The 27841-nt window shown below is 35.8% G+C and overlaps 4 protein-coding genes across 4 annotated transcripts in view; 3 read left to right on the top strand and 1 right to left on the bottom strand.

Moving 5' to 3' along the window:
* The first annotated feature begins 1067 nt into the window (after positions 1-1067).
* On the top strand, positions 1068-2753 carry LOC124641475 (putative uncharacterized protein DDB_G0282133). Its single transcript, XM_047179545.1, has 2 exons — positions 1068-1203; positions 1513-2753. Exons 1-2 carry the CDS (start codon positions 1068-1070, stop codon positions 2751-2753), a joined length of 1377 nt encoding a protein of 458 aa, XP_047035501.1.
* A 4519-nt stretch (positions 2754-7272) lies between these two features.
* Positions 7273-9760, top strand: LOC124641620 (kxDL motif-containing protein CG10681). The gene is given in 4 exon segments (XM_047179774.1): positions 7273-7567; positions 7881-8001; positions 8003-8055; positions 8555-9760. Coding segments are annotated over 4 exon segments (657 nt in total). The 5' UTR covers positions 7273-7427; the 3' UTR covers positions 8898-9760.
* Positions 9737-13114, bottom strand: LOC124641624 (ubiquitin-conjugating enzyme E2 T-like). Its single transcript, XM_047179777.1, has 2 exons — positions 11019-13114; positions 9737-10837 (listed from the first exon to the last, which is right to left on the bottom strand). The coding sequence occupies exons 1-2, from the start codon at positions 11266-11268 to the stop codon at positions 10620-10622; spliced, it is 468 nt and encodes a 155-aa protein (XP_047035733.1). The 5' UTR covers positions 11269-13114; the 3' UTR covers positions 9737-10619.
* LOC124641618 (oxidative stress-induced growth inhibitor 1-like) overlaps positions 11834-27841 on the top strand; it is a 55914-nt gene continuing 39906 nt past the window's right edge. Inside the window, exon 1 of the mRNA XM_047179772.1 lies at positions 11834-12018. The gene's annotated coding sequence lies outside the window, so the exon portion shown is untranslated. The remainder of the gene's footprint in view (positions 12019-27841) is intronic.

The following is a 27841-nucleotide window of genomic DNA, read 5'->3' as shown; positions in this document are numbered from 1 at the left end:
CCAAATGCGCAGGCAATGTCTATTAACCTCCTGCTCCTATTGTGGAGCCTTAATGTGGCTATAAGTAGAACAGAGGATCAAATTCCTACTTAAGTCTGCACAAAAGAACAAATCACTTCTGCAATGGAACCTTTAGTGGCAGAAAAGTGATAAAATATATCTTTTATACAGTTCCGTTAAAAAGTGTACAATTAGAGTCTTTATGCAGTTCTTGCGCGTACATCAGTGGCAATAGAAACTCTTTAGCAGCTTTAACCTTTAACATAATTGTTTGAACTCTCTTTTAAAGATGAAGGCTGCAAATGGGTTGTAGAATGATCTCTTGTAAAACCTAGAGTGACATTTGGTTCAGTTTCTGCTGCCTTGAGTGATATTTACAGCTATGAGCAGCTACGGAAGCAATAGTAGAACTTAAAGTTACTTTCGGAACCCCTAAAGCACTACTGTACAGCTAACAGTTGCAAAATAGGCAGCTATTTCCACTAGTGTGCTAGTTGGGATAGCAACTAGTAGTTGTTTTTCCCAATGGATCTACTTTTCGCTGGATAATATGCTCATGCTCAAGACTATTTGTGTACCGAACAGTTAATTGCTGAAGAACAGTGATGTAAGATTTTTCTGTGCCATTTTACTCTCTCAACCTGGATGCCTAGCACCAAATCGGGAAAATAAAAAGATCAGGAGGTGTGGACGTTAGAAGAATGGCATGTCAAGCAGATGGTCAGGACCTAGGATGTCGAAAGAATAATTTTACATAGCTCCAAGGATCCGTACAACATGTTCACAGAAATGGAACTCAGACAGGCACGTACCTAATCATAACCACAGTCCCATGTCTTGACCACATTAGTTTCAGTTACACCTTCTTGATTAACAAACATTTCTTAGATAAACACCTATCATCTTCATCGAGTATCTTAGAGAGATAATTATAATTTCCAATCTCACGCTTAATATCCTATTCATCATTCATAATCAATTATTCTTCACTAAAACCAAGAGATATGATCAAATGACTGCCATTATCATTTCGGTTAGGTGGCAGTATGATACCAGGAGTCTGAACAATGGTGTCTAAGATCTCATACTTTGTTCTCTTCGGGTTAGTAATATTCACGAATGGGAATCCTGCTTACAGACAAGATGAATCTGCCCAGGCTGCGGAAGACCTCAGGCATTTGTTGGACGGTTTCTACAAGCAAGGTAATGATATAGAGTTAAGTCATCATGAGGACAAGCGAGGGACACACCATGAAGACAGAGCCGCAGTAGCCTACCACGTTGATAAACCAAAAAATCGCCATAACAATAATAAATTTCGCATTTCAGATTCGTATGAAGTCGTCCCTGGAAATAACTTAAATGACTACAGCAAGTCAAGTCTTGACAACTAAGAAGGTTTAAATGAATTACTAAACAGGAATTCTCTCGCAAGTTCTGGGGCAAACAACGATGGATCATTAAATGAAATTCAAGAATTCCTAAATTACCTTGATAACGAATTGCGATCAGAACTTAATAATGAAGACAGAGAGGACTCTTCCAGCAATAACAGAAAAGACAGCAACAGGTATAATAATTACAACAGCAATATAAATAATAATTACGATAGCAACCGCAATAATAATTACGATAGCAACAGAAATAATAAGTATGACAGCAATAGGAATAATAATTATGATAGCGACAGGAGCAATAATTACAACAGCAACAGAAACAATAATTATAACAGCAATAGGAATAATAATTACGATAGCAACCGCAATAATAATTACGGTAGCAACAGAAATAATAAGTATGACCGCAATAAGAATAATAATTATGATAGCGACAGGAGCAATAATTACAATAGCGACAGAAACAATAATTACGATAGCAACAGAAACAATAAGTATGAGAGCAACAGAAACAATAATTACGATAACAACAGGAATAATAATTATGATAGGGACAGGAGTAACAATTACAACAGCAACAGAAATTCTAACTACAAAAACAACAGAAATAATAATTACGATAGCGACAGAAATAATAATTACGATAGCAACAGAGAAGATAATAACAATAATAACAGTGTAGAAGACAGCGACAGTATTAGTAACTATTTCAGCAATCTGTTGCGAGCTTATAGCGACGATCGGGATGACAGGGATGATTTGCGTTGTGTTGGAGAAAAGTGCAGTCGAAGAGATAATAACGTAATCAACATAAATAAAAACATTTTGCGTGGCGGTGATGATTCAAATAACATTGCATTAGACGATGATAGAAATGATGACGATGATGATGATAGAGATAACAGAAACCGTATTGAAAACCTGCACTGCGTTGGAGAAATGTGCAGTTTAAACTTGAACAACGGTAACGCTAATTTGCGCTGTGATGGAAACTACTGCGGAAGGGATCGTGATGATAACAATTATGACAGGGGTCAAGATAATTTGCGCTGCGATGGAGTTAGATGCAGTCAAAACAGAATCTTTGTGGATAAAACGGACAGAGATGATGATGACAATAATACTAGATATGGCAATGACAACGGCTTACCCGATTTGCGTTGTAATGGCAACAGGTGTGAAAGAACTCGGAATGATGACAATCTCAATGATAGCCCGAATAACGATGAAATTGAAGAAATCAATCTCAAGGAAGATGTAGATAATCTTCTGAAAAATGTTATAAAAAAAAATTTGAGACAAAGCAAGTTACTTGATCATAAAGAGCTACAAAACCTTGTTAAAAAGCAGGAATGAAATCATGCAAAGAGTTAGAAGTTTGCTGGCTTACTTGAAAAATGACAATTAGATTAAGATGTTTCTCAGTATATAATATTTGCTTTTGTTCATCGCAACGTTCTGCGTTTTAAGATCGTCATATTATCTTATTTTTAATGTTTTATTGTGAATTGTAACGTAGGTCAACATATTCAATAAAAGTTTGAGTACCTACCAAAAAGACTTATATTTATTTAATCACAGTTAAATAAGTATTATATATGACTGCTTTCGAGCATTGTAACAATTAGATACTACTTCATGTACCAACCTCCCTCCCTATTCATCTTTAGATAATACTGATGCATAATATATTTTTTTTATTTGCATTGCTTTTTATTAATTTTAAATATTTCCAGAAGTAATATTCCTATGTAACTTTAAACCGTAATTATATTTTTCGCAACATGTTAGGATTGTATGTATTCGTCATTTGGGATGCATTAAAAAATAGGGTTCTACATGTAGCAATTGCTTATCGAACCTCCTCAAACCCACAACCCGGTTACCGGGATACTCGATAACCCTCCGAAAACTAGTGTTATGACTTTTTCACCTATTGCTACCAGTAGCGACTGTTAAAGATGAAGAAATTTTGCCAGGAATAAACGCTTAAAGTACTTCACAAGCTTTTAGCAGAAGTGACTATTATTTAGCTCTTAAAGATATAAAAGCAATAAGGTACAATGTTAAGGCTAGATATGATTCCATCCTGTAATATCTAAATGTAGGCAAGTGTATACAGTAACGGCCATATTGTAACGCAACAGGACACTTTACGATTAAAGTGCATTAAAAGTTATATCGCAGTGAATCTTACAACAAAGATAACAAGCCTTTCTCATTCTATTTTAGTTTAATGTATCATTCCATTACCATAAATTAATAAATCATTATCGTCTTCCCCCTTCCATTTCCAGGGTATGTACAGCATGTTTTGATCTTCCGTGCTTATCTGTCTAACGCATTATCTCACAAGTAAATCATCGTCCGAGCCTTTTCCCAACTAAGTTGGGGTCGGATTCTTGTCTTTCTAACCGGAAGCAGCTGTGTACCAGTGTTTACTCTCAAGTAAAGAATAAATAAATAAAATACGTTTTATTGCATAATTGAATGTATCATTATGTATCGTCTCTTTATTCTTGATCCACGTTTACCTCATCTTTAAAACTAAACTTTCATTAACCATTATCTCAGTATGTCTAATCAATTAAAATTCCTAATTAAAATGACATCTTCAGCATCTGCTTTCTTAGATTAGTATCTACTAAGCAAGTATTGAATAATGACTTCAACCATCATCGCATTTGTCTGCACTTTCGTTATAATATTAGTTACAAATGTAACAGCTGATGAATACAACGATAAACTGAAATCCTTGCTGCATACCCTGACAAATCAACGAGCGAAGTATGGTCTAAACTTCAACCATGTCGATGGAGGCCACAGAGACACCAAATCCAATCAAATGTCCAGTCACACGCATACTTCTGCCCAGTGTAAAGAAATCAAACCTATACAAGAAATAGACCCGAAAACGATCATCAGTAATGTAGAAACCTTAAATTTTTTAATGGGATTCAAACCAGCTGAAAAATCTAATGATGAAGAAATAAACGATGCTCACGAAAATCTTAGAATGTGTAAGAAGAAACCAAAAGTATATAATTGTTCACCAGAAGAAAATAGTGAGGAGGGTAGATGTAGCAGTAAGAAGAAAAAAAATAAGAAGAACAGTTATTACTACCAGAAGAGATCTGGCAGAGATGAAGAAGATAATGAGGTAGACTACATTGAAAGTAATTAAGCTGCTGAATTAATTAACGATCTCGTTAAAGTGCTAGAGGATGCGAAATATGAAGATGACAGAAGTTATAATCAGGGAGGAAATGTCGTAGAGATAATAATTTGAATAAGTCTTCATGTGTTAGATGTAGATTATACTGTTTCCTGACAACAGATTGTTATTTCGTTTTAAACGATGCATTAGTTTAGATAGATTGAAGCTCTTCAAACCGTTGATATACGACAGAATAGATGAAGTAATAATGAATACTGTTTTATTCGTTATGATTGACTATGTTTGATTCCTGGTTGATTGATGCCTGGTTTAAATTGTTTTTCAATTACATCGCGATTATGTACTACATTAACCATATTCAGTTGTTTATCGCACTCTTGTTAATTTATAGCACTATAAGTTTAGTATAATGATGCTCATGGGGGAGTCTCTATATGATAATCTGCAACTAAAAGGATAATTGTGTCAATATTTAAATAACTTAAGTAGGTAGTTCTTTACAATACTACTTAAAGTAGTTATAGCTGAAGTATAGTGAAGTAGTTAATTACAATAAAACTTGCAATCAAGTTTTGTGCCAGTCTTCATTTTGAAGACATTTTACGAAATTCGAAAATGTGCATTAGGTCCAAAATCTGTAACGAGTACCCCTAACTTAACATACAATATTCTTATTAGTAGTTATAACAAATAAAATTTCCAATCTCGCGCTCAATTTGCGCGGATAGCCTCACCTCCGACTGGTTACACAAGTAATTATAATTCCCCATTAAATAAACTCACAATATTCTTTTTGATGATCACTTGATTCAGTCAGTAACATAGTATGTTAAAAAACAAAATTTGAAATAATAGCTATGAAGATCTCATACTTTATTCTATTTGGAATAGTAACTATAACAAATGGAAAACCAGCAGCCGATACTAATTATTTAGTGAAAAAACGAACATGAGCTCGAAAAGTTATTGCGTGTGCTAGCAAAAGAAGGTAAATATTCATCGGATTCAAATCAAGGCAACGAGCAGAAGACTTGCAGCTCATTAACCAAATATTTGCAAACAACGTGGACAAATATCCAAAATTACAAAATGCGCAGAATTTACTCGAAGACGTGATAATGTTTAGAGGGAACGACAACAATGAGTATACTGATGACAGTGTGAATGGAGACATTGCTGACTTACTCAACGAGATACAGAGAAATTTAGCTGACGATGGCAGCTACGTCAGTGAGTTACGATGCGCAGGGAACAGGTGCCAGGATAAAAGACTTAGTGCTGATGTTAGAGATGATAACAGAGATGATACATGACAGAAACCAACCCAATTTGGTGTGTATAGGAGATACATGTACCGTACCCTGAGAGTGCTCAAAGCCGGTACGATGACAAGGAAAGTAATTTAAAAATCAATTCAAAGCAGTTAGCTAAAAAGGACAAAATAAGCAATGATTTAGATGCAGTCGTGCTCGTATGTCTGACGTTGACAATTTACTAACCAATTTTAATGCACACAAGGTACAAGGTGTACAAAAAGTCACAGGTTCGAACCTAGTTCAAGATATGGATTTAGACCGTCTTCTCTAATAACCAAAATATTGAAAATAAAAACGCGAATGTAGAAGCTGTTGTGTTTGATCTAACAAATGTTGAAAACGGGGATGCAGTAGCAAATGAAATAAAAAAAGTGCTATCACACGACGAAAACACGCCCGAAGAAGATTATGACGGAAATTTAGTACAAACAGCATCTTAAGAGTGGTGACTACCATATTCACAAATCAGTCACATCTCCAAAAGGAACTTATAAAATTATGCCACTCTCTGATGAAAATAGAAACGTATATCTCCCTCAATGGCTGCTACATGAAGTGGCACCATTGATGTGAATCCATTGAAGTATAATCTCCCACTAACAAAACAACAGAAGAAAAGAAGAAATAAAAGAAACAAAAGGCAGACGACCAAAACAACCTCGGAAAATATTTCGTCGCAGCTTCGATCAAGATGTGGAGTTCCATTCCATCTTGAATCCAGGGCTTAGGCCACGTTAATCCGTAAATAATAACACATCGAATTTTATTTTACTTAAAAATCCTTTAGATCCTCATACGATTCCCCTCATATAATACTGATATTGAAAGTGTGAAAGTACATACACAAATAATTATGTATGTTTGTTACTCTTTCACGCGAAAACTGGATCCTGTTATGGAAAACTTGATTGTGGAAAACTGATTCAGTCATCAGAATAACTAATAGTAAGTAGTTCCTTCGGGATGCGGGCGTACAGAACACTAATGCCCTGGAATTAGAATTTATTTAGATGCTTAGCCAATGATATTATAAATAAAAAGAGGATAGGCTTTATAACATCATTGATTTATAATGATACAGGAGGCTTTCGTTAGATAACTACTGCAGACATCTGTTGCACGCCCCCGTTATAGTGGAAATCATTTTAGTCCTCAGTTGATTGTAGATGGCGCAGTAAACTACCATCCGAACAAAAAACTTACACATTATCGAAGCTTACAACCGTTTCATTTGTTTTTAGTGTACTTTATGTATTTACCTTCTTTATTGTTAATAAATGTATAATAACTTGCTAACCCGCTCCGTGTTACTTGTTACACACGTTAAATATTTAACAATTTCAACAGAACGCATTTCTTTCCGAGGTCTAGCCATTAGTCATTCCTATCTCGATGGTCTAGTCCTAGTCAAGTCCAATGTCAATCTGACATTGACATTCCAACATTTTGTTTGATTTTTCGTCACAACAACGAGTCATTGACGAATATCGATTTATTTTCTTTCCTGCCAGTTCGCTGAAATAAAAGTGTTGTAAAATGGCTAACGATACTCCTGAGAGCGATTTCTCGATAGAATGTTTCCAGAATTACTCAGCCCCAGAAGTTTTTGTCCAGGGTTTGGCGGGGATGGTGAATCAGAACGATGTAGAAACTATCATCCGTGCTCAGAAGAATATGTGAGTATTTGAATTAAGAATTTCTAGAAGTATCCTGCAGATTATCAATATTGTATTGTACGTCATGAAATGGTTGCATAGTTGGTCAAATTAGTGTTTTAGACACTTATCAACCTCTTTTTCCCAGTACACTTAAAAATACAGATAAACAGGTAAACAGTATTGTTTTAACGCTGTCTAATGCAGTGTTTATAGTAGGTAATAGACAATTAATTACTCCATGAATTATAATGTTCACCTTCCAATTTTCATCTAAAAAACTACCCGACAAAGTCATTCATTTATTCTAAAGCCACAACGTCACAAATTGCAGGTTGCAGCGTTTTGAGAAGACAACAGAGATGTTAACGAATTGCAACCAGCTGTCTGCCAGCCGGCTGCGAGCTGCCTCCACGGAGTTCACGAAGCACACGCAGCTGCTGCTGGAGATGAGGGAAAGATCTGGAGTTTATATTTAAGAAGATTAGAGCTATTAAGACTAAATTAAGGTTGGTATTGTAAGAAAACATAGCTTATGGTTGATTTCATAAGCAATGAGAAGTTATATAAAAAATACCTGCGATATAGTTATTTCCTTTTTGTCACAATCCATCCAAAGGTTGTCTGTAAGAGATCGCTTTTAGCGATAACCGCCCATTGTGTCACCGACTTCAAAATTTTTGTTTGTTCTTCTTTGTTTTTAATTGGTGTGCACAATAAAGAATATACATTATTATCTATCTATCTATATTCATCAATAGTAAGTAGCCTATAATATTTGCAAGGGTTAGCCCTATACATAGAATATCAATAGACTTGTTGTTTCACTCTGAGTGTAACAAACTTGCAATTATAGGTTTAGTAAAGAAGCATTCAAAGGTACAAACTGGAAAACAAGTAACAATCCCCTGTACATAGAAATAGCATTTGGTAAATATGCTGTGTGATTTACAGACACTTATTTCAAGTAAAAAAATGTGCACTAACCAAATTACTCAATAATTTCAGCACACAGTACCCAGAAGCATACAAATCAGCAGTAGCTGCATCAATAGCCAACAGACGCCCTGCAGAAGATGATGATGAAGACTTCAAACCATCCGACTCCAGGACGGAATCCAAAATGGTTGCCACAGTTTCCACAGAAACTCTGAAACCTACCACCAGTGAAACTACCAAGAAATCTAAGAAAAAACCACTGACCACTGATGAAAGTAATAATAATAAAGAACCCAGTGCTGCCAGCGCAGAAAATCCAAAGAATCTTGGTAGAAAAGTAAAGAGGAATAGTAGTTCTTCTGAGACAGAAAGTGCGAGTTCTGGTGATGACAGCAGTACGGATACTGGCTGAAAAGGTTGAAATTAATGTTTTTTTTACATCTTGCTTTCTGCATATGGGCAGCCTTAAATGTTTGGCTTACTCTGAGCGTATTATCTAATGCCTTGTGTAAAAGGTTTAATTGTTTATATAAAAATTATATTAATAACAACCTTTGTCAATTAAGACATGCAAAGGACTTTTATCTGGCTAAGTAAAGGGTGCAACTGTGTTCCAAGAAATATTTAATATAGCTCAAGGTACTATAAAAAAAAAGTATATTATATACCTCATTATGGCATCATTCCTGTGTATGCTTTGTTATACTCATTAACACAATAAGTTATCAGGTATATGTTTTATCATGTAAATATGTAAGTCTTCAAAGAAATATAAGTAACTTTCAACATTACTATATAACACCTGTACCAAGAGGTGATTCGTTTTTTTTTAGGATAGTGTAATTTCCTACCTTGATGTTGGTAAAGTCTTCAAATAATGAAGGAACCATAAATAAAAATGAAAACTATTATGAGACAAGTTAATCGCCTTTATGACAGATTTGACATGGTTTGTCTTTGGCTACCTGTTCGTTAAAGCTTTTTGTATATTTGCTTATGATAGTTTCTTCAATATTTTAATCAGAGTAAGTTTACCTCACTATGGAATAAGATTAATATAGTAACAAAATTGTCTCATATGTTCAGAACAAATACTCACCCTCAATTTTTTTTTGTCTTCCATATAAAAAATAACTGCATAAATATGTGTAATTCTCAATATTCAATTTATCTGTTTAATATTGACTAAAATGCTATGATTATTTATTTAAAAACAATACTTATAGTGGAATCATGTAAATAAAACAAAAATTAATAAAGATTATCAAAATATTATTGACCAGTCTCTTATTTAGTACATCTTTCCTTGTTTTACTTAAACCATAACAAAATGTTCTACAGATTATTTTAATAACTAAAAACTCACAAAAATATAGAAGCCAAGTGTTCAGAAGGAAAGTAAGCCTAATGTACAGACTTTCAATGCTTTTAACTTAATCATATATGCTTATCTTACAAATCTATAATTAGGTGCATACTTAATAATGTTGTGACCAGATTGTTTCACAGTTTTTTCCTTCATTAACACGTTCGCGGACACTACAACTTTAGATTGTGTACCAAAATGACACAGTAAATGTCCATACAAATTATATGACGTGTATGTACGTAGCGTCCCATCATAGCGAATCGTCCCAAGACATCATGACACAATCGAGCGAGATATGCACGCGGGGACGTGTATACACGTTGCGCGTTAATTTCGAACGATGATGTTTAATCTCGTTCTGTCCACGAACGTGTTAAAAGTACTAGTTGTACTGTAACTGCCATTTACTGAAAACCAATTTCCCTATATAACAACATTCTTTTCAAGTATTTCTGCAATTCAATATTAACCAATTACCTCAGATTGTTTTTTGATTACCATTTTGCTGCCATTGATCATCTATAGCAGTTGTTATGGGTAGTCAGAAGCCAGTAAGTCTTGACAACCAGTCTTACCAAGGGGTAACTGGCTTTAGAAGGCAAGATAGGCTGTCACTCCTTGTGGCACATTGGTACCTTAATGCATCTGGTTAGACTGGAAGCCGACCTGAACATAGTTTGGAAAAGGCTAGGAAAATGATGCTTTTTGGTAAACAATCTCAATACAAACGTAAACATGCGTCTTTTAAGTTATTGCTGCTATAACTTATCCTTTAGCATATTTGTCAGTGTGTTTTCTAGCGTTAATTAAGAACTGGTCTATATTATACTTATATTCATTAGCTACATCCATCATCAGAGGGTCATCGGGGTTAGGGTTGGCAAGCAGAGTCTGCAGGGACACAAGAAGAGTCTCCAGCGTGATGGTGGGCAGCCAAGCACCTTTGGGGGGCATTTTAAGCATGTCCATACATATCCTGCCTCCTGTAAGCAAAGAATGCTTCTGTAAGTTTTTTGAAGTAATAAGATGGAATGTCGTTTTATAGTGTGAAAATACTGGGACATATTACCAAAGCAAGTGTTGCAGTGGTAAATATTTTAAATACATGCATTCAGTTAACGGTAAAACCGGTTATAAAAATTCTTTTTTTTTTTGGCGACTTACCTTTATCAATGTTGGGATGATAAACCGGTGTTATAAACTTAACTAAGGGCGGCTCGAAGGGATACTTCTGTGGTATGGTAACAGTTAACTTAAATGATCCATTTTCGTACGGAGAACCTTTCGGCCCTTGCAAAGTGAAGTTCAGAACATCGTAAATATCTTCTTCCCGTGGATGGCAAACTATTCCCCAAGGAGGTTTAGTTTCAAAGTGGTTCACTTCTCTAGCTAAGCGCGCTGTGCGAGCACTCATTTCTTTTTGATAACAGTAAACAATAAACAAAAATAAATATTATACGGTTCTTTTATTTTGGTAGGTGCACAAGATTGGGCGCGGATTTTTAAGCTATCAGTTGTCAGTGGCTGTCAAGTGTCAAAGTTTGACGCAAACGTTTCGTTTTGTTGTTTCAGTTTTGCTGAAACTGAATAAAACCTGGATGAAAAATGACTTATGATAGATTTTATAGAATGTTTCTTTCTACAGGATCATTATTAATTTCTTCCAGAACACAAGTAAATTCATGGAAAAATACATATTTTTCTAATGAAAGGAAATATTGTTGTGTCTAAACTTAGTAAGATAGCTACTACTTTTACTTAATCTCTATTATTATAAAACACAGTTACTTCAACAGTCAAAATGAAGAATAGTTTTTACGACAGAAGAGAAAGCAAAATCATGCAAAATGAATAGAGTACACGTGTTAAATCGGAACGCATTCATAAATTAAATGTCAAAAGTCTACGAGACAGGTGTGCCCTCTGGCGTAAAAATATCGAACAATTCCGTAGAAAAAAATCGCTGAATGAAACACTTTGCGGAAGGTTATTACACGTTTAAATAACAATTCTTGTAATTCTCGTAGTTAAAATTGTTTAATTACTAAAGTCCCTGATTTCCTAGCTTAAATTATATTTATCTGTAAGAATTTAATTACGTATATAGTGCAATATAAATAATTCAGTGCATTAGCCAGTCATCATTGCAGCACCTCATTCTTGGGTAAGTTATTCATTATTTCTGTATCGTTAGCGGGATATTAAGTGCCAAATTATAAATTAGACGTATATTCACGCTCTAAATAGACGTACGTTTGTTAAAAATCGATTAATTTATGCGTACATGCGACTCAAATCAATACGAGCAAGTGCGGTCCTAATGATTTATTTACGTTTGTGGTGCGGTGTTTTATCGATCTGCGATTGCACGTTGGCTTTTTATTCGAGTGTCGGAGTGTAAAACCGATGTGTTTTATGTAATACGATAGGATGTTAGCCGCGCGGAAAACAATTATCGTCAGTCTTGTTATGATTTGTCTGCAACCGAACGGCCGGTAAACGTCCCCGTTTCTCCGAATACATTGTGCCTTCACTACACGTAATGTGTGTTACGGGCCAGTTATTGTAGTATACAGTCTTATTCCTGCGAATCAACCTCTTTTCTTCACTAGTAATCAACCCAGCAGCCTTGTAATGGCTTCCAAAGACTGGGGGTAAAGAACTGTCACAAATATCAGTTAAATTATCATTATATCGTTGTATAAGTATCTCAGGCATATAAATAAAGCATTATAGGCAATAAATAGTAATTCTAAGTAATAAAGTTATATGATTATTGATACAAATTATTGGTAAATGATGTCAGAATATTTTAATGGTGCACTAAAGGCTAACAAGATTCTTATCTGAATGTATCTACATTTTGGATTGCTGTAGACTTTCTTAGCAATGTTACCAATATGTTTGTAGCTGATTCAATTATAATTGATTCTGCCTTTACGGAAGGTTATTCACTCAGCTTAATACTAGCATAGTGACCTGGTTTTAGCATTGATTTTTGCAGTGTTGAGCTTTATTGTTTTATTTGTTATTCTCCTGAATGTTTTACAGTTGCATCAGCAAACTGATGTAGGGCCAATTCAATAATATTTACTCATTGTTATAATTTTTTTGAAGGGCGACCAGTCAGCACAAGTGTCCAAAAATCTGATAAACCATGTTAAGGATACCGAATCTTATGTGAAGTTGACAGCTGTCAATTTTCAAGGGAAAATGGGAAAATGGCATTTTTTGTTCTAAATGACAGAACTGTTAACTGCACTACAAGGCCAGTGCAAGACTCGTGTTCTAAATTCAAATCACAACTATTTTTTTTAATTTACGACAAAAAAGTTTGACTATCTAAAAATGGAACTCTTCTTCTTTCTCCTGCCCTGTTCCCAAATATTACATGGGGTCGGCGCAATATGTCATTTTCTTCCATTTTCCCCTGTCACTCGTCATACTGACACTCACTCCCTTCCTATTAATAAAAATGGAACTCATCAGTGCTTTAATCAAACTTGTCAATACCAAAACTGTATTTATCCATTGAAATGAAATGCAAACAACACTATTTACAATGTACGCAATAAATGTAGGTGTGTCAACACATATTGTAAACGGGAACAATGATATTGTACTAGCATGTTTTCAAAACATGATGGATAGGTTGTATAACAGCTTATTGTTACTTCCAAATCTATGAAATTTTATTAGGCTTTCATAATCAGTAGTTTCAGATTAGGGCTAGTAAACTCAGCTGCCATATTTGTACCAAGAACCACCAACCAAGAATACGTAATTTTTGAGTGGTGGGTGCCTTGATACACTACAGCACTAGAAAAAGAAAAGTCAATGGTTGTCTGCATAAAATTCCGAGCAAAAGTAATATGTAATGCAGGCCATATCCTGCCCCCTAACTCTTGCAAATTTCTGTATAGCGACTTTCCGTCGTTGCGTGTGAGCAATTTTCCGTGACAAGGTTTGGGGAATGAAATAGAGGCATACCACAGTCTTGCTTAAACTCCTAGCAAAATCGAACACATAGAACACACGAACAAAAAAAGAATTTCCTCTTTTATTGCTGCTTAGCGAAGTTCATCATACCTATTCGGAAAATTTACGTTAATAGTTGTATCTTCGATTTATTTAGGTTTGTTTATTCAAAGTTTATCGTAAACTATATTCCAGACGATGAGTCGATAAAATACCTTGTCAATAACAATATATTCCATTGAAAACGTCTCGGGTTTCATACGACAGACCCGACTGGAACCTTGATATTTATCGCGAGAGATATCATCGTAATCTATGGATTTGGGGAAAATAACAAACGGTTTACTTACCTACTTTATTTATTTACATTAGACATGAAGAACTTACGGTGGGTTGCACCATTTCAGTATAACGGTTACCGAACCATTTTCAGTTGTCAAATCGGAGATTTAGCTAGAAGTAAATGGCTGAGTTAAGGTTTGGTTATCGTTATAATTAAATGGTGGTAACGATAACCGAACCACTTTCAGTTGTTAAATCGCCGATCTGACCCATAGGCGGCAAGTATACGGCTGGTTATTGTTTGGATATCCTTACAGTTAAATGGTGTAACTCACCCTTAATGTTCTTATATAGGTGTTTTCGCGAGGTTTTTTCGCGACTTTTTTAGGCCTTGATCCATATTACGAGTATAGGTGATTTTCGTCGAATAACATGGCCCTTCGGAAGTCAGCCAGTTCAATGCGATAAAAGACACACTGTTAGTAGTGTGGATGGGTATCCACGCTATCAATGATGAGGGGACTTACGTAAGTCTTTGAATGTAGTAAACTTTTGCTCTCGATTTGCAAAAAACCGGTTGTTCAGGACCCCTCTAAACCTAGATGCAGGGCCCTGGGCACCAGTAGACATAGTGCCTAAAACTACTGGTTCTCTTGTTATTTTTCACAGAGTCTTGGTACATCTTATATGGAAAGTTTTCCATGATATATATACTGATGTGACATTGGCCTCGTTACAGCCACAGTCACGCTTGCTCACGCCATCAGGTGTAAGACAAGGACGTGTGTTAAATGATAAGTGATAATGTCATCTTAGATGATGGTTTGATAGAAGTGGTTTATCGGGAATAAAGGGGGCAAATAAATATTAATAAAGTGGGGAAACCTACTAGAATATAAAACCTAGTTCTTGATAAAAAGAAAAAACGGTATTATTATTACGTGTCATATTACTTATGCGATAAAAGCAATAATATTGTAAGTTATTTTATAATCGCCGATTTTCCCTATTCATGCTATTTAGCAAAATGGTTGATAAATTAATTATTAGGTATCATAAATTCTTCAGCTTATTAAATAAGCTACATTCATAAGATATTATAACTAAAAAGTAAAGAATGACCATATTTTGACTCCAAGTAAGAACTTACTTCAATAGCATAGGTAAATGGCTTGGGCCAATTATTAAACAATTGATAAGTACTTACTATTGTGCAAGTCTACTGAACAGTTACTTAATCAACGTGAAAGAAATTATAAGCGACGGAATAATAAATGTAATCAATCTGTTTCGCTGAATATAAATAGAAACGCTGCAAATTGCGCTCTAGACTTTTTCTTGACTTTAACTTTATAAGGATAATATGGTCGAAAACTTATACAGAAAAAAACGTGAGTGAGGTCAAAATCTAAAGCTTCGAGTATCTTCTTCGACCTAGAAAAATATGGGATTTCCGTAGTTAGTGCCAATGACGACGCATTAGACTTTTTTGAGAATAAATAAAAGCGATAAAATATTTATCGTATAATATGTCTAACCCCTGTGTTCTTAGGGTTGTTCAGGTCTAAGGAAACTGAATTAAACCTGCAGCCCTGGGTGGCTCTATCGAGGGATTTTCAGGCGGAATTGTTACTTAGGTAATATGTTCCACCATTGCTTCTCCACAGCAATAGCATACAAAGGGGATGTGTTTTGAAAAACTGAACGTTCAAAAATTGCTCATTTTTTAACTTGCTTGTAATAAATTACTTGATGTACCTAACTTATCATTACAAGCACAAAAGACTATATCCAAGGATGAGCACCTAACGAGGTGTTATAACTTATAAACTCCTAGCAAAAACCCTACTGACCCCATTACTCAATTCAAGCGTAATATTTATCAATGAAAGGGCACAGAAATTACGTCAGTACAAACAATGCAATTTGGCTTATTCACCGTTACTCTACTTGGCAAGTGATGACGTACTCACTCCGAACGGCTTTGGCAAGGTCACAGCAAGATTTATAACATTACCGATCTGATGATAAATTATACAATTAATTATAATACAATCTATTGGAAGTTAAGACGTAATAACCAGGATTTTGATGATTAATTTATTGTTTTATGATAGAACATAAGTTCGATAAAGTGGTAAGATAAAATAGGGGTATCTACTCTTAGTCTTGTGGTAGGTAGTCTACCTAGGCATGTTTCAATACGAGAATCCATCCTTTTATCCCTTGGTCCATTGCTGAGGATCCCGAAGACATGACAGTTGTGGGCACCGTAAGCGGAATGCTCATTCTTATACGGAATGCTAGTGAATTAAATCTAGGATGAACTCATCGTGGCGCCCGCCGGGGTTGCGGGATTGTTCGAAAGGGTTACCGCGACCCTGGTACATAAAAGACCTACGAAGGAACACGATAGATTTTTGTCAGTAAAAGTCTGACACTCCCTCACCGTTGCTAACCCACAGCAGGATCTGCATAATCTCATCGTGGCAGAAGAATGAGGGAAACATCTTCCAACTTGGCAGCTGAACAAATAAAAGCTATTTGATATACTCACCTATTTCATTATTGATATTCAAGCAAGAATAAGAGAAAGAATATACACGTTACGTAGGTAATAAGAGTAGTTACAAGACTGAAGACCACACCAGAAATGTAGCATACCCCAAAGCCTGAAATAACTTCCTTAACAATCCATAGAAAAAAAACTTGATACAAAAATTCACGCTGAGTTACGATTTCAAAAATGTAAACCGTGCTTCAAAAAGACGAGTGCATTACAATAAATATTTATGTTCATGGTATTGCATAATATTTCGTAACCGCTTGTAATTCTATTTGTAAGCGTCTTGGTCTTGAAACTTTCCTAAGTTAGGCTGGTATATGGTTAGAGGATATGTGTGATGAATTGCTAATTTCTACTACATATGTAGGTAGTTGTATGGACAGTCTAACCAAGGGGTATTGGGTTGCCCGGGCAACTGGGTTGAGGAGGTCAGATAGGCAGTCGCTCCTTGTAAAGCACTGGTACGTACTCAGCTACATCCGGTTAGACTGGAAGCCGACCCCAACATAGTTGGGAAAAGGTTCGAGAGGTGATGAGTTGTATGGACAGTATAATATATTATTGGTCGCTAATTGATGGAAAATTGATCGTGTTTTGTTTATGTCTTTTTAAATAAGAATAGTTCGTGGGTAAATAACGGCTGCAGGAGTCAGTTGATCTCTGGGATTGTTCGAAAGGGTTACCTCGGCTCCAGAACACGAAAGGAGAAGGAGCTTGGATGGGTTTTTAGTCAGTGGGAGTCTGATACTCCCTTCCGCTGCACCAACAACGGGATTCAAGTCTGGTTGGCCCAATTTTTAAGTTACTGAGTGCTTAGTGCGAGTTTTCGTGAATTTATTTACGGACTCACATGAGAGCGCGTATACTAAGATTTGTATGGAACAAAAACAGCTCCGCCTACTGTCAAAAATTGGAACCTAAAGTAGCGAGTGCCAGTTTACAAATTTTCGAAATCGAATCGCTCGGACTCTCAAGTGAACGTGACAGGCATGGGATTGGTTTATTTCTGCCGTGATGCGAGTGCGAGATTCAGATTTTGACAGATCGAATAGTAAATAAATACAAACGCGATCGAATTTAACCAAAAAGTTTTCACGAAGATTTTTGTGGTGAAAGTGAAGTGAGGAGATATTCGTATATCAACAATTAAGTTTTTATTTAGTGAAAATAATACCAAAAATATGGCAGGACGCTTTTTCTTTGCTCGGAGGATGTTTGCGGCCGCAAAGGCCCAAGATGAACGCAACAAAAGCGCCAGAATTGGGGCAAGGGCTTGCGCATTTTTTAATTCGTTAGTTCACCTCACGGAGACGCAATTTAGACATAGATATAGATTGTCCAAGAAGATTTTTAAGTTCTTGTGCAGTTAACTGAGACAAAGCACAAATCTAAAATCCACTCTACGTGTTTCCTTGGAACATAAGGTACCTATTTATCAATTCATGTAAGTTACAATATCAATTTCCAAAACAAAACTAGGTATGTATATGATGGAAGAAACTTTCTCCTTCTTTTATTTGCAGGTGCTTACCGCTTTATTCTTTTTTGCCACTGGATCCTATCAAAGGCCAATTAGAGAAGCAAAGCACGTATCCCAAAAAATGTGCAGTGTGTATTTAGAACAAGTAACTGAGGTTCTGACTCATAGAAATATATAAGCTTCCCTAGCACTCCAGGTGCTAGACAAGAACTTGTCTTCATTTTAAATTAATTAATTTAAAACAACTAAAAACTTTTTTCGGGCGTCGCGTCAAACATAAACAAAACATCCAAACAATAACCCCAAAAATTTTGAGAGACAGTCGTCCCATACGATTACATGCTAAAATGACGTCTTTCTAAATTTGGTAGGTTTATCCCACCAAGCGAACGGAACACCAACCTAACAAAAATGATCATCGCTATTCGCCGTGAGGAAACGTGATGCGAGTAATTTGCGAGATGGCAACTCGCACTCGCTTAAATATTGCATTCGGTTCGTTTGAAGTTGACTCGCTAAACTCGACAGTGAAGTCATTCGCAAAATTTTGTTCAACTCGCACTAGGCACTCAGGTCCCATCTCAAAATTATACGACACTATCTATCTATGGTGAATAGAGGCCTATTTTTATACGTACAACAGTCCCACATTATTCCGGTCTATACATGCCTTTTCAGCAAATCGTCTATATACATGTTTGAACAAGTTGTGACTCGCACGGATCCACAATTTTTGCCTGTCGCGTGTCGTTCTCAGTTGGCTCTAATTTAGTAGTAGTAGGAATTTGATACTATGCCACACGTTATACCAATATCAAACTGGAATAGCGTGTGTTCGTTCTTTGAAATGAAAACTAAACAATTGGCAAAATACCTATAATGTTCTCCTTTTTATTAAAATGAAAATCCTGTCTATAGTAAGGGGCTTGAGGCCTTACTCTCCATTCCGATACTCCTATTACCTATATCCCCCTGTGTTTTTGGACGACCGGGAGTCCACAACCATTTTCTTTAACTAGGTACGTGGAAAATAACAGCGACAATAAACTAAAAATACGCAAGTTTTCCGCTCTATTTCCACCTGAGTAACCCGAGCATCGAACTCACAATAGAATATTAGATTAAATTAGAAATACTACTGCGACATAACGCAACTAAGTTGACATACGATCCTCTGCAGCTACGAAGCCAAATTGATTGGCAATAGCAATAAGGTCCAAAATTGCTTAACAGGACAGGAGCATATAGTGCATGTGCTCAGAGAATCAGGCAAGCAAATTTCAACTGTAACTTCACAGCGTAAGGTTCAAAATTCTTTGCAAAGAACAGTCGTAGGTGAACATAATATGCGTGTTGAACTTGGCACTGATTCAATAGTTATGTAATAGCGATTGTAAATAATCCTCTATGTGAATTGCATCGATTTCCCACAGAAAGGATAATGAACTTTGCTGTTATGTAATACAGTTCAAAAACCTTTGGCTTCAGTAGAGAGTTCAATTCATCTCACCATAACATCGTGACATTGTATATGAAACTCGGTAAGTACTGAAAAGATTTTCTTTCGGTCTTCATGAAAAGTAGTCTGAAAATCATCACTTTTTGAAAGTTAATTTACAAAACCGACCACAAAGACTTTTCTACGTGTTTTCGCTAGGAAGAAGAATTGGTGGGAGTGGGACCAACTCCCCATGTCCGCACTTATAATTTAAGCTGACCTATGAGACTGAAATATGATACACCACAAACGAAGGACTGAGTAATCGCCAAAAATAACTGTACCTAAAACTAGAAATATATATGTACTAACATTTAAATAATTAACTACCTAACTCAAACAATGACACAGCACTTTCAGCTACACACCCACACATGCAAACATTTCCTTGTACACAGCACACACACATGCAAACAGGAGGTGTGGTAGTGACGCACACACGCAAAGCTATGTACACAAACATTAGCAGTTATCAGAAGTGCTATTTATGTGCACAATCAATAAACTCGTGTGTTTGTTTATAATTGGAGTTATTTTTACTGAGGAAGTGGAAGATAAGGTACCGATGACCGGCTAGGCTGTGATCAGCTCTCGACTTATTGAAACTCGACTATAAAGACATATTTTACTAGGGTCAGTTGTAACAACTGACGAAGTGCAGCATTGTGGGCATTTTCGTATGAAATTCCCTCCAGTAGGGACCGATTAGAATGAATCTTGTAGGTACATAGGTAGACTAAAAATAATTCAATTATTTATTTACACTTGCATTTGTTTTACAGCCGTTTTTCTATTGAACAATTTAGTCATAATTTTCACCAGCGTCCCACACGGTCAAGAATCAAGTTCGAAGTTCCGCTAATGAACGAGTAAAACTTCCAATCGTAATGAGACGTGATGTGACATGTATTCTTCATAGAGCTTCATAAAGAAGTCTGAAACCAGTTTTACCAATGGGTAAAACCGTTTCAGACGTTGTCCGAGTAACTGGGTTGAGGAGGACAGATAGGCAGTCTCCTTGTAAAACCCTGGTACTCAACTGCATCAGGTTAGACTGGAAGCCGACCCCAACATAGTTGGGAAAAGGCTCGGGGGATGAAGAGTTTCATAAACAAACTGTAGTGCATCAGCCAAATCCGAATGACTTTATTAAATTAGCACAAAGCACTTCTATTGTTATCAGGCGCCGATAGCATGTGGAATATTTTTCCGCAGCCCAGTGTCTGATACGCCACAGAGGCGGTCAACCAGTGGCCTTCCATCAATTAATAGTTTGTAAATGTTGTTACTGTAACAGCCTTTTTATCGTCCCACTGCTGGGCACAGGCCTCCTCTCACACGGAGAAGGATTGAGCATTAATCACCACGCTTGCTCAATGCGGATTGGTGATTTCAGACTTAATAGTCCAGGTTTCCTTGAGATGTTTTCCTTCACCTTTTTATCAGCCATTATAATTTAGTTTGATTCAATTATGCTCGTCGTAACAATGAGAAAACTATACTTTTCACAACACTAAAACAGATTTTGCCAACGGCTACAGCGATGTGAAAGTATTACTTTGCAGTTTTAATGTTAAGAAATAGCTTGTTTTTATGATTTTTGCCAATTCTATTCAAAATAAATAAATTGGTTTCCTATACCTTCATATGGAATTCTCAAGTATTACAAAACCTTTAATACTACATAACCCAAAAAATATATATCGGTACATGATTAGTTCAACTTAAAAGATTTATTTAATCGGTGAGGATTTGTGCCAAGCTTTGAATCATAAAAATAACTTAGCTGTGATTAGAACTGATTAATTGTGTATCTTTAGATTGTGATGATCGTATTCACTTCATTAGAAAATCATTTATAAGAGAAGTTGACATGATCTGAGAGAAACCAGGCGCGGGATGTTGCTCACCGGACCCATCCCCTTTTTTCCCTGTCTCATTGATCGTATTCGCTCAGAACACGAATCTTTAAGTACATTCCATAAATAATAATTACTTAATTTTATCCAAATAATTATATGTATTTACTTACCTTATCTTTTTAATATCCAGCACGATTAAACGCAGTTTCCCTGAGTCATCGCGCATTTTCAATGATCCCTGCACACATGAACCTATGTATGGGTAAATATAGATAAGTAGAACAAATAGCCGAATTTCATAACGTCGCATATAACAGCAGGTAATACAGGATTATCTCGCTGATAACAGTCGTATCTCATACTTATGAACTACACGTACTTTGTGTTATTACTTGTTATCTTCCGTCTCGCCACTCGGCGCCGACCAGTGGGTCCACGGGTGAACGCCTGTTGTTAACGTATTATCAACGTGTCTATACTAATATTACAAAGCTGAAGAGTTTGTTTGTTTGAACGCGCTAATCTCAGGAACTAGGTACTGGTCCGATTTGAAAAATTCTTCCAGTGTTACATAGCCCATTTATCGAGGAAGGCTATAGGCTACTTTTTATCCGGATCCCCACGGAATGCGGGTGAAATTGCTGGAAGAAGTTAGTCGTTAATGTAAAAGAGCTGGCTTCTTCCAGCGGTTTTTCCCGCTTCCCATAGCAACTACTACGTCAACACCTACAGTCTTCCTCGATATAAGGCCTATCTGAACAATTTTTTAACTAACTAACACTGAAAGATTTTTACTTTCTGTAATAAGCGAAGTCAAGCAAACAGTACTAGCATTTATTAAAGCCGAAGATTTGCCAAGAACACCCTTATCTCAGGAACTGTTGAATCGATTTAAAGATACCAACTCCAACGCCAGATTTGAAGCTCATGACGCAGTTGACTTTAAAGATGACATATGCAGAATAAACACATTATAATTAGTTAAATTAAATATGTAAAACAAGCACAAACTAAAACACACGTAACTTGTAATTATGTACAACGGCGTAGTAAAGTTTTTAGTAAATAATTTATTTATGTAATGGCAGACTAATTGTATGGAATATGTACCTACCTACCTATGTATGATTTGTACGTAGTGGGATGGCCTTCGATATCTACGCAGTCACGCTTCGCTATGGTAACAGATGTCATGTCCACATGGGTTGAATGCTATGTAGTGTGTGTATGTAGCTAAATTGTCATGGCATTTAGTTCAATATTTGTTGATGGTCCTATTGTAAATGGGGTTTAGCTTTTGTATACTTTTGTAAGCAGTTGTAACTATCTACAGGGGTGTAAGGTTGATGGAGACTACTTATATTGAGTTTGATTGACAATAAATAATAAGGCCCTAAAGTGACTCTCTCAACCTTTTAAACTAACAATTATTTCATTGCTTTTATATTTTACAATTATATTTACATTCCTACAACTACATACCTATATTACAAATTAAATGTACATACATATTTACAAAAATAATAAAAAAAGGGGAAAAATTAAAACTATGTATCAAAATATTCATCCACATCGCTGTCAACGGGGAGCGTGTCCAAAAGGCTGGCTGTATTGCCACGCTGGATGGCAATTAATATTTTTTGACCAAAGTATAGGCCAGCCTATTGGTCACGAGTGGACTCCACAATTATTTAATTAAACATTGACATCTAATAATGTGATAGAAATGGTTCGATTCGGGTCATATACCAATGTAACTTTTCTATTTGCCAAAAAGACGGTAAAAATGCTAATGATTTGTAAAGGGCTAATAAGTCTTAATCGGCATAACAACTGCTTATACAATTAGTTAATGTACCGTAACATCTCACGTCTGGTCGTTGAACTTATCAAACTTATTTACAATTGTTTTGTAATTGATAATGATTAATTAGCTCTTTTGATATTGTGTTGCTATCCGTCTGGGTCTTTAGATTGGTACCTGCCAGGGCTGACGGATTGTTCGATACAAGACCAAAAGGTTCCAGAAGAAAGCTGGATGGGTTTTAGTTAGTAAAACTACGAAACTCCGTTTTGTAACACCCATAGCAGACACAGACATCTCTACTTTGATGTTAAACAAAAAATAACATACATTAGGAGCATTTTTTCCTAGAAAATGTCCCCAAAAGAAATATTGATGTTATTTCGATGTTAGACGAATATCAATAGAAGAAGTAATTTAAAAACGTAGAGAAGGCTTTTATTGTGATATGTGATGATCGAGAAAAATTTAACGTAAATCGACGGTACTTACTCTACTCTCAACTACAACTACACAATGATCAGTACACCAATGTATGTGTATAAAAGAAGTACACACACATAGCCAGGCAGACGCAATCCTACACTAACACAGATTCCAACACATGGCCCCGTTGCTACCCAGACTACACAGTCTACAAAACATTAGGCAAAAGTTCAACTGCTAAGTCTGGATACTAATTGACCCGCGCGGGTTAATTGAGAGTAATAAGATAAGATCAGAGGAGGATACAATGTTTTAGCTTTGTTTTGATATATATGTATATGTGGTAGGTATGTAGGTACTATATACCTACTTGGTTCCAATATTGATATATGGTATGTTGCAAGTACCTATATTGATAAGGTTTCAGTTTAGTGCGTAATAACTGATAAGGTTTGACTGGACATGTGAATCTTTGTGTAACACCGCGTGGTTAGATTTTTTGGGTTCCGTAATCGTCTTGAGTCGCTTGTATTTAATTTTCAAAATTGGTTCCGTGGTTCCCGAGATCAACCCCGATCGCAAAATCGCTATTTGTAAAGGTAGATACTACTAACTTTGATCTGGTCAAAGGTCGCGGGTGCATGCTCCCTTTAATTTGTTTAATGAAGTTTAGGTATATAAAGATAATTACATAGTAGTAAACAACCTAATTAAAGCGTTCTTTTAGTTTATACTAATTCGAATAATCTGCAAGTTATCCGAGATAAAAATAATTAGATGTAAACAAATCGAAGTTAATCTTTTGGCACGCAATTACCTAATGTTAAAATGTATTAAAATAAAACTCTGCGGATAAGATATTGACTATGTTTCCAAGCAATAAATAAAAAATAAACCGTAATCATCGTTAATTATGCGTATTAACAAGTGAGATAAACTCTCTAAATATATCGTTATGTGACGAAATAAACCTCAAAGATTATAAAACTTGAAAGGTATAGCAAATATTTTAACTAATTCCAGTAAGTTGTCTCGAAACTAGGAAAAATGTATAACATTTTATGTTCTTTTGGAATTAAAGAACAACGCAGTGAACTGATAGATATATCATCATCGCCATTACACGGAGTTCAAATCTTCCAATCACACTCGTTGTCATCCGCCACCCCGCCAGTGCAGACTAATGACAATTATCATTTATTATTATAAGCCCTATCTAAGTTGTAGTAGAAAAAACTTTAATTGCTCCTCTCTTCAATGAACGTGAATTGTTTGTAATTAACGATAAACTTACGAGCACAATTAAATTTAATGATATTTATATTTGATTGAAGGGTGTGTCGTCATTCATTAAAATAATTTTCTTTTTCTTTGCAGTAAAGTTTTGATCGTAATTAAAAGTTCTTCTGAAGGTTTCGTTCCAAATACATGATCACAATAGATGAATAAAAAATGGCTAAGTTGTTCTATTAAAAAGGCCTAAAAAATAAAAAAAGGGTAAATTAATTCTAGAAAACTACATAATTATTTGAGAAAGTTATATGCTGTATGTATTATACCACCGTTTAGGGCAGTGGTTCTTAACCTTTTAGTCATGAGGGACCACTTTAACTAAAGTTTGTCTTGCCGGGGACCACCTCATCGCTTTACCTAAATTAGCACTCTGCTAAACGCATGTCGGCAGTTGTGTAGGTGTGCAAATGCAAATAAAGAATATTGCCTATATAGTTTCCAAATGCGCGAGCGAAGCGCGAAACTTTTTTCGGACTTAAACCAAATATTACGTAATATTTAGCCCAAACGTACTTAACTTTTTGTTTGTTGACAAATGCAAAATTAGGCGCATACAGTTTCTAAATACGCGAGCGAAGCGAGCGCGAAATTTTAATTATTTTTTATTTAAGACTCAAAACCAAAATTACGTACCTAAAATGTAGCCCAAACATACATTTTCATGAATGGGGGGGACTAGGTACGACACACGCGATATACGTCCATGCGAAAACCCCGCCTGCAATTATAAGTCAATAAAAATAAAGGGCTTATGTTTAACTGATCACCAGATATAGTAACAAACAGGAGACAAAAATAGTAAATGATCACCAAAATGAAACTCGCATTTTAATGTAAAACTATCACCAAAGTTTTAACACTTTGCTATCCTATTTAAGTGAAATTACTCCAAAATAAATCATGCGTAAGCCAAAAATAGTAAATGATCACCAAAATTAAACCACCATTTTAAAGTAAGATTATAACCAAAGTTTTTAAATTCTGCTATCCTATTTAAGCAAAATGAGTCCAAAAAATCATTGTTATCCCAAAAGTAGTAAATGATCACCAAAAGTAGTAAATGATCATCAAAAAAGTTTTTACATCTTGCTATCCTGTTTAAGTAAACTGACTCCAAAAAAAATAAGTTCGGCCTGATAAAATAAATGTAATAACATTTTGGGGACCCTTTTCCTGCACTAGCGTGGAAAATTGTCTATTGCATGCCTCTAAACAGTGCGATAAGAGTGTATTGAGAAACACATTCTTCTCCTTCTTTCTCCTGCCCTGTTCCCAATTTTACTTGGCGTCGGCGCAATATGTCATTTTCTTCCATTTTCCCCTGTCACTCGTCATACTGACACTCACGCATGCATTGCAAGCCGGACACATAACTTAATATGGCATCATAATACTTTATTTGGTAATAAGCCTACATTTTATGGCAATCACAGTGACTTATTTAGGCAAAAATAATACATTAATTTGGTCGTCAAGAGTTGGTGATCATTTACTAAATTTGGTGGTCGAATACAATTTAAAGTGAAGTCGTGACTAAAATAGCTGGTACTATTACATTTTTAGACTTTATTTTTCTGGTGTTCAGTAGATATTTCTGGTTGCAAAACTTAGGGTATCAAAGCATTTTATGGTGGTCATTATATTTGTTCCCAAAATAAAGTTAGCTAACGTATAGCAACGTCGCGCAGCTAAGCTTCGCGGACCACTTGGAATGCCTCCAGGGACCACCAGTGGTCCGCGGACCACCGGTTAAGAACCACTGGTTTAGGGAGTCCTCTCCATCGGTCATCGTTTATGGAAGTACATAGACGAATCATACAAATACGGTTTTTCATAGTTTATATGACAGTTTCCCCTTTTAAGTAACCTATTTGCTGGCTTGCCCAGGCGCAGTCAGCAGTAACCGACTTGACGAGAGCTGCAAATGATTCATTCTTTCCTGTCTCCGTGTGTTTATAAAATACGATTGTTTCTGACATGAGAAATTACTTCAAAAAGAAATAATTTAAACAGTCTTCTTCCCGTTCCTGTTTTGTTACGCACGTGAGATGAGAATATCATATCAATTATAATGTTTTTATACATGGCAACACCTGCCCTGTTATGTCTAAGTGAATAAAAAGGTTGATTTTATAAATATAATATCATAGCACGCTCGATAGGGTTGTAATAACATCTTTGTATCTAATGCAGTCATTGTTACAGTAGTTTTTATTAAATTATTTATAAAACATGGATTGGCTACTGTGTGTGTAACGCACGTTGTAAGCAAAACATTATTTCTTTATAAAATACTATGCGTCAAATAGTATAACGAATGACGAAATGTATAAACCAAACATTGGCGCGCATGCGCGACACATCAAATAACTGACTGAGTATTTCAGAGCAGCAAAACTATTTGACGAATAATGCCGTCCAAAGACAATTTCAATCTTGGCGGCTGTTCTCATGTAAGGCGATCAGCCAGCTGCGCAGGACATATTATAGTGCACGAGCATTTGCGCAGACACAGGTGCACTCACTATTCCTTCACTGTCATAGCCCGGTGGGTCGGCTTCCTTCATCACCGGAGAGAGATCATACTGTAATGGGGTGCTTTTCATAATATCATTAATTGGTTAACGAAAAGGCTGATGATAAAATCGCCCAATTTAATTAGCTTACTTTCTTTTAATTATGATGATTGAATGCTTTCCATTACTTATAGATATTGTACAAAAACTGACGTAATCCAATATTGTCAATATAAAACGTTCATGACTTCCAAGTTTTTGTGATGTCCTCTAACCTTGTTA

The sequence above is a fragment of the Helicoverpa zea genome, chromosome 22, assembly GCF_022581195.2.
Source record: "Helicoverpa zea isolate HzStark_Cry1AcR chromosome 22, ilHelZeax1.1, whole genome shotgun sequence".
Classification (NCBI taxonomy): domain Eukaryota; kingdom Metazoa; phylum Arthropoda; class Insecta; order Lepidoptera; family Noctuidae; genus Helicoverpa; species Helicoverpa zea.
This window is presented reverse-complemented; position numbering and strand designations above follow the sequence as displayed.

What these genes read in the sequence shown, in the direction of transcription:
- LOC124641475 (XM_047179545.1), top strand. Translation starts at nt 1,068, where the DNA reads ATGGTGTCTAAGATCTCATACTTTGTTCTCTTCGGGTTAGTAATATTC. An exon ending in GGACGGTTTCTACAAGCAAG is followed by an intron (nt 1,204 to 1,512) that starts GTAATGATATAG and finishes AATTGCGATCAG; the next exon opens with AACTTAATAATGAAGACAGA.
- LOC124641624 (XM_047179777.1), bottom strand. Translation starts at nt 11,268, where the DNA reads ATGAGTGCTCGCACAGCGCGCTTAGCTAGAGAAGTGAACCACTTTGAA. An exon ending in TCATCCCAACATTGATAAAG is followed by an intron (nt 10,838 to 11,018) that starts GTAAGTCGCCAA and finishes CTTTGCTTACAG; the next exon opens with GAGGCAGGATATGTATGGAC.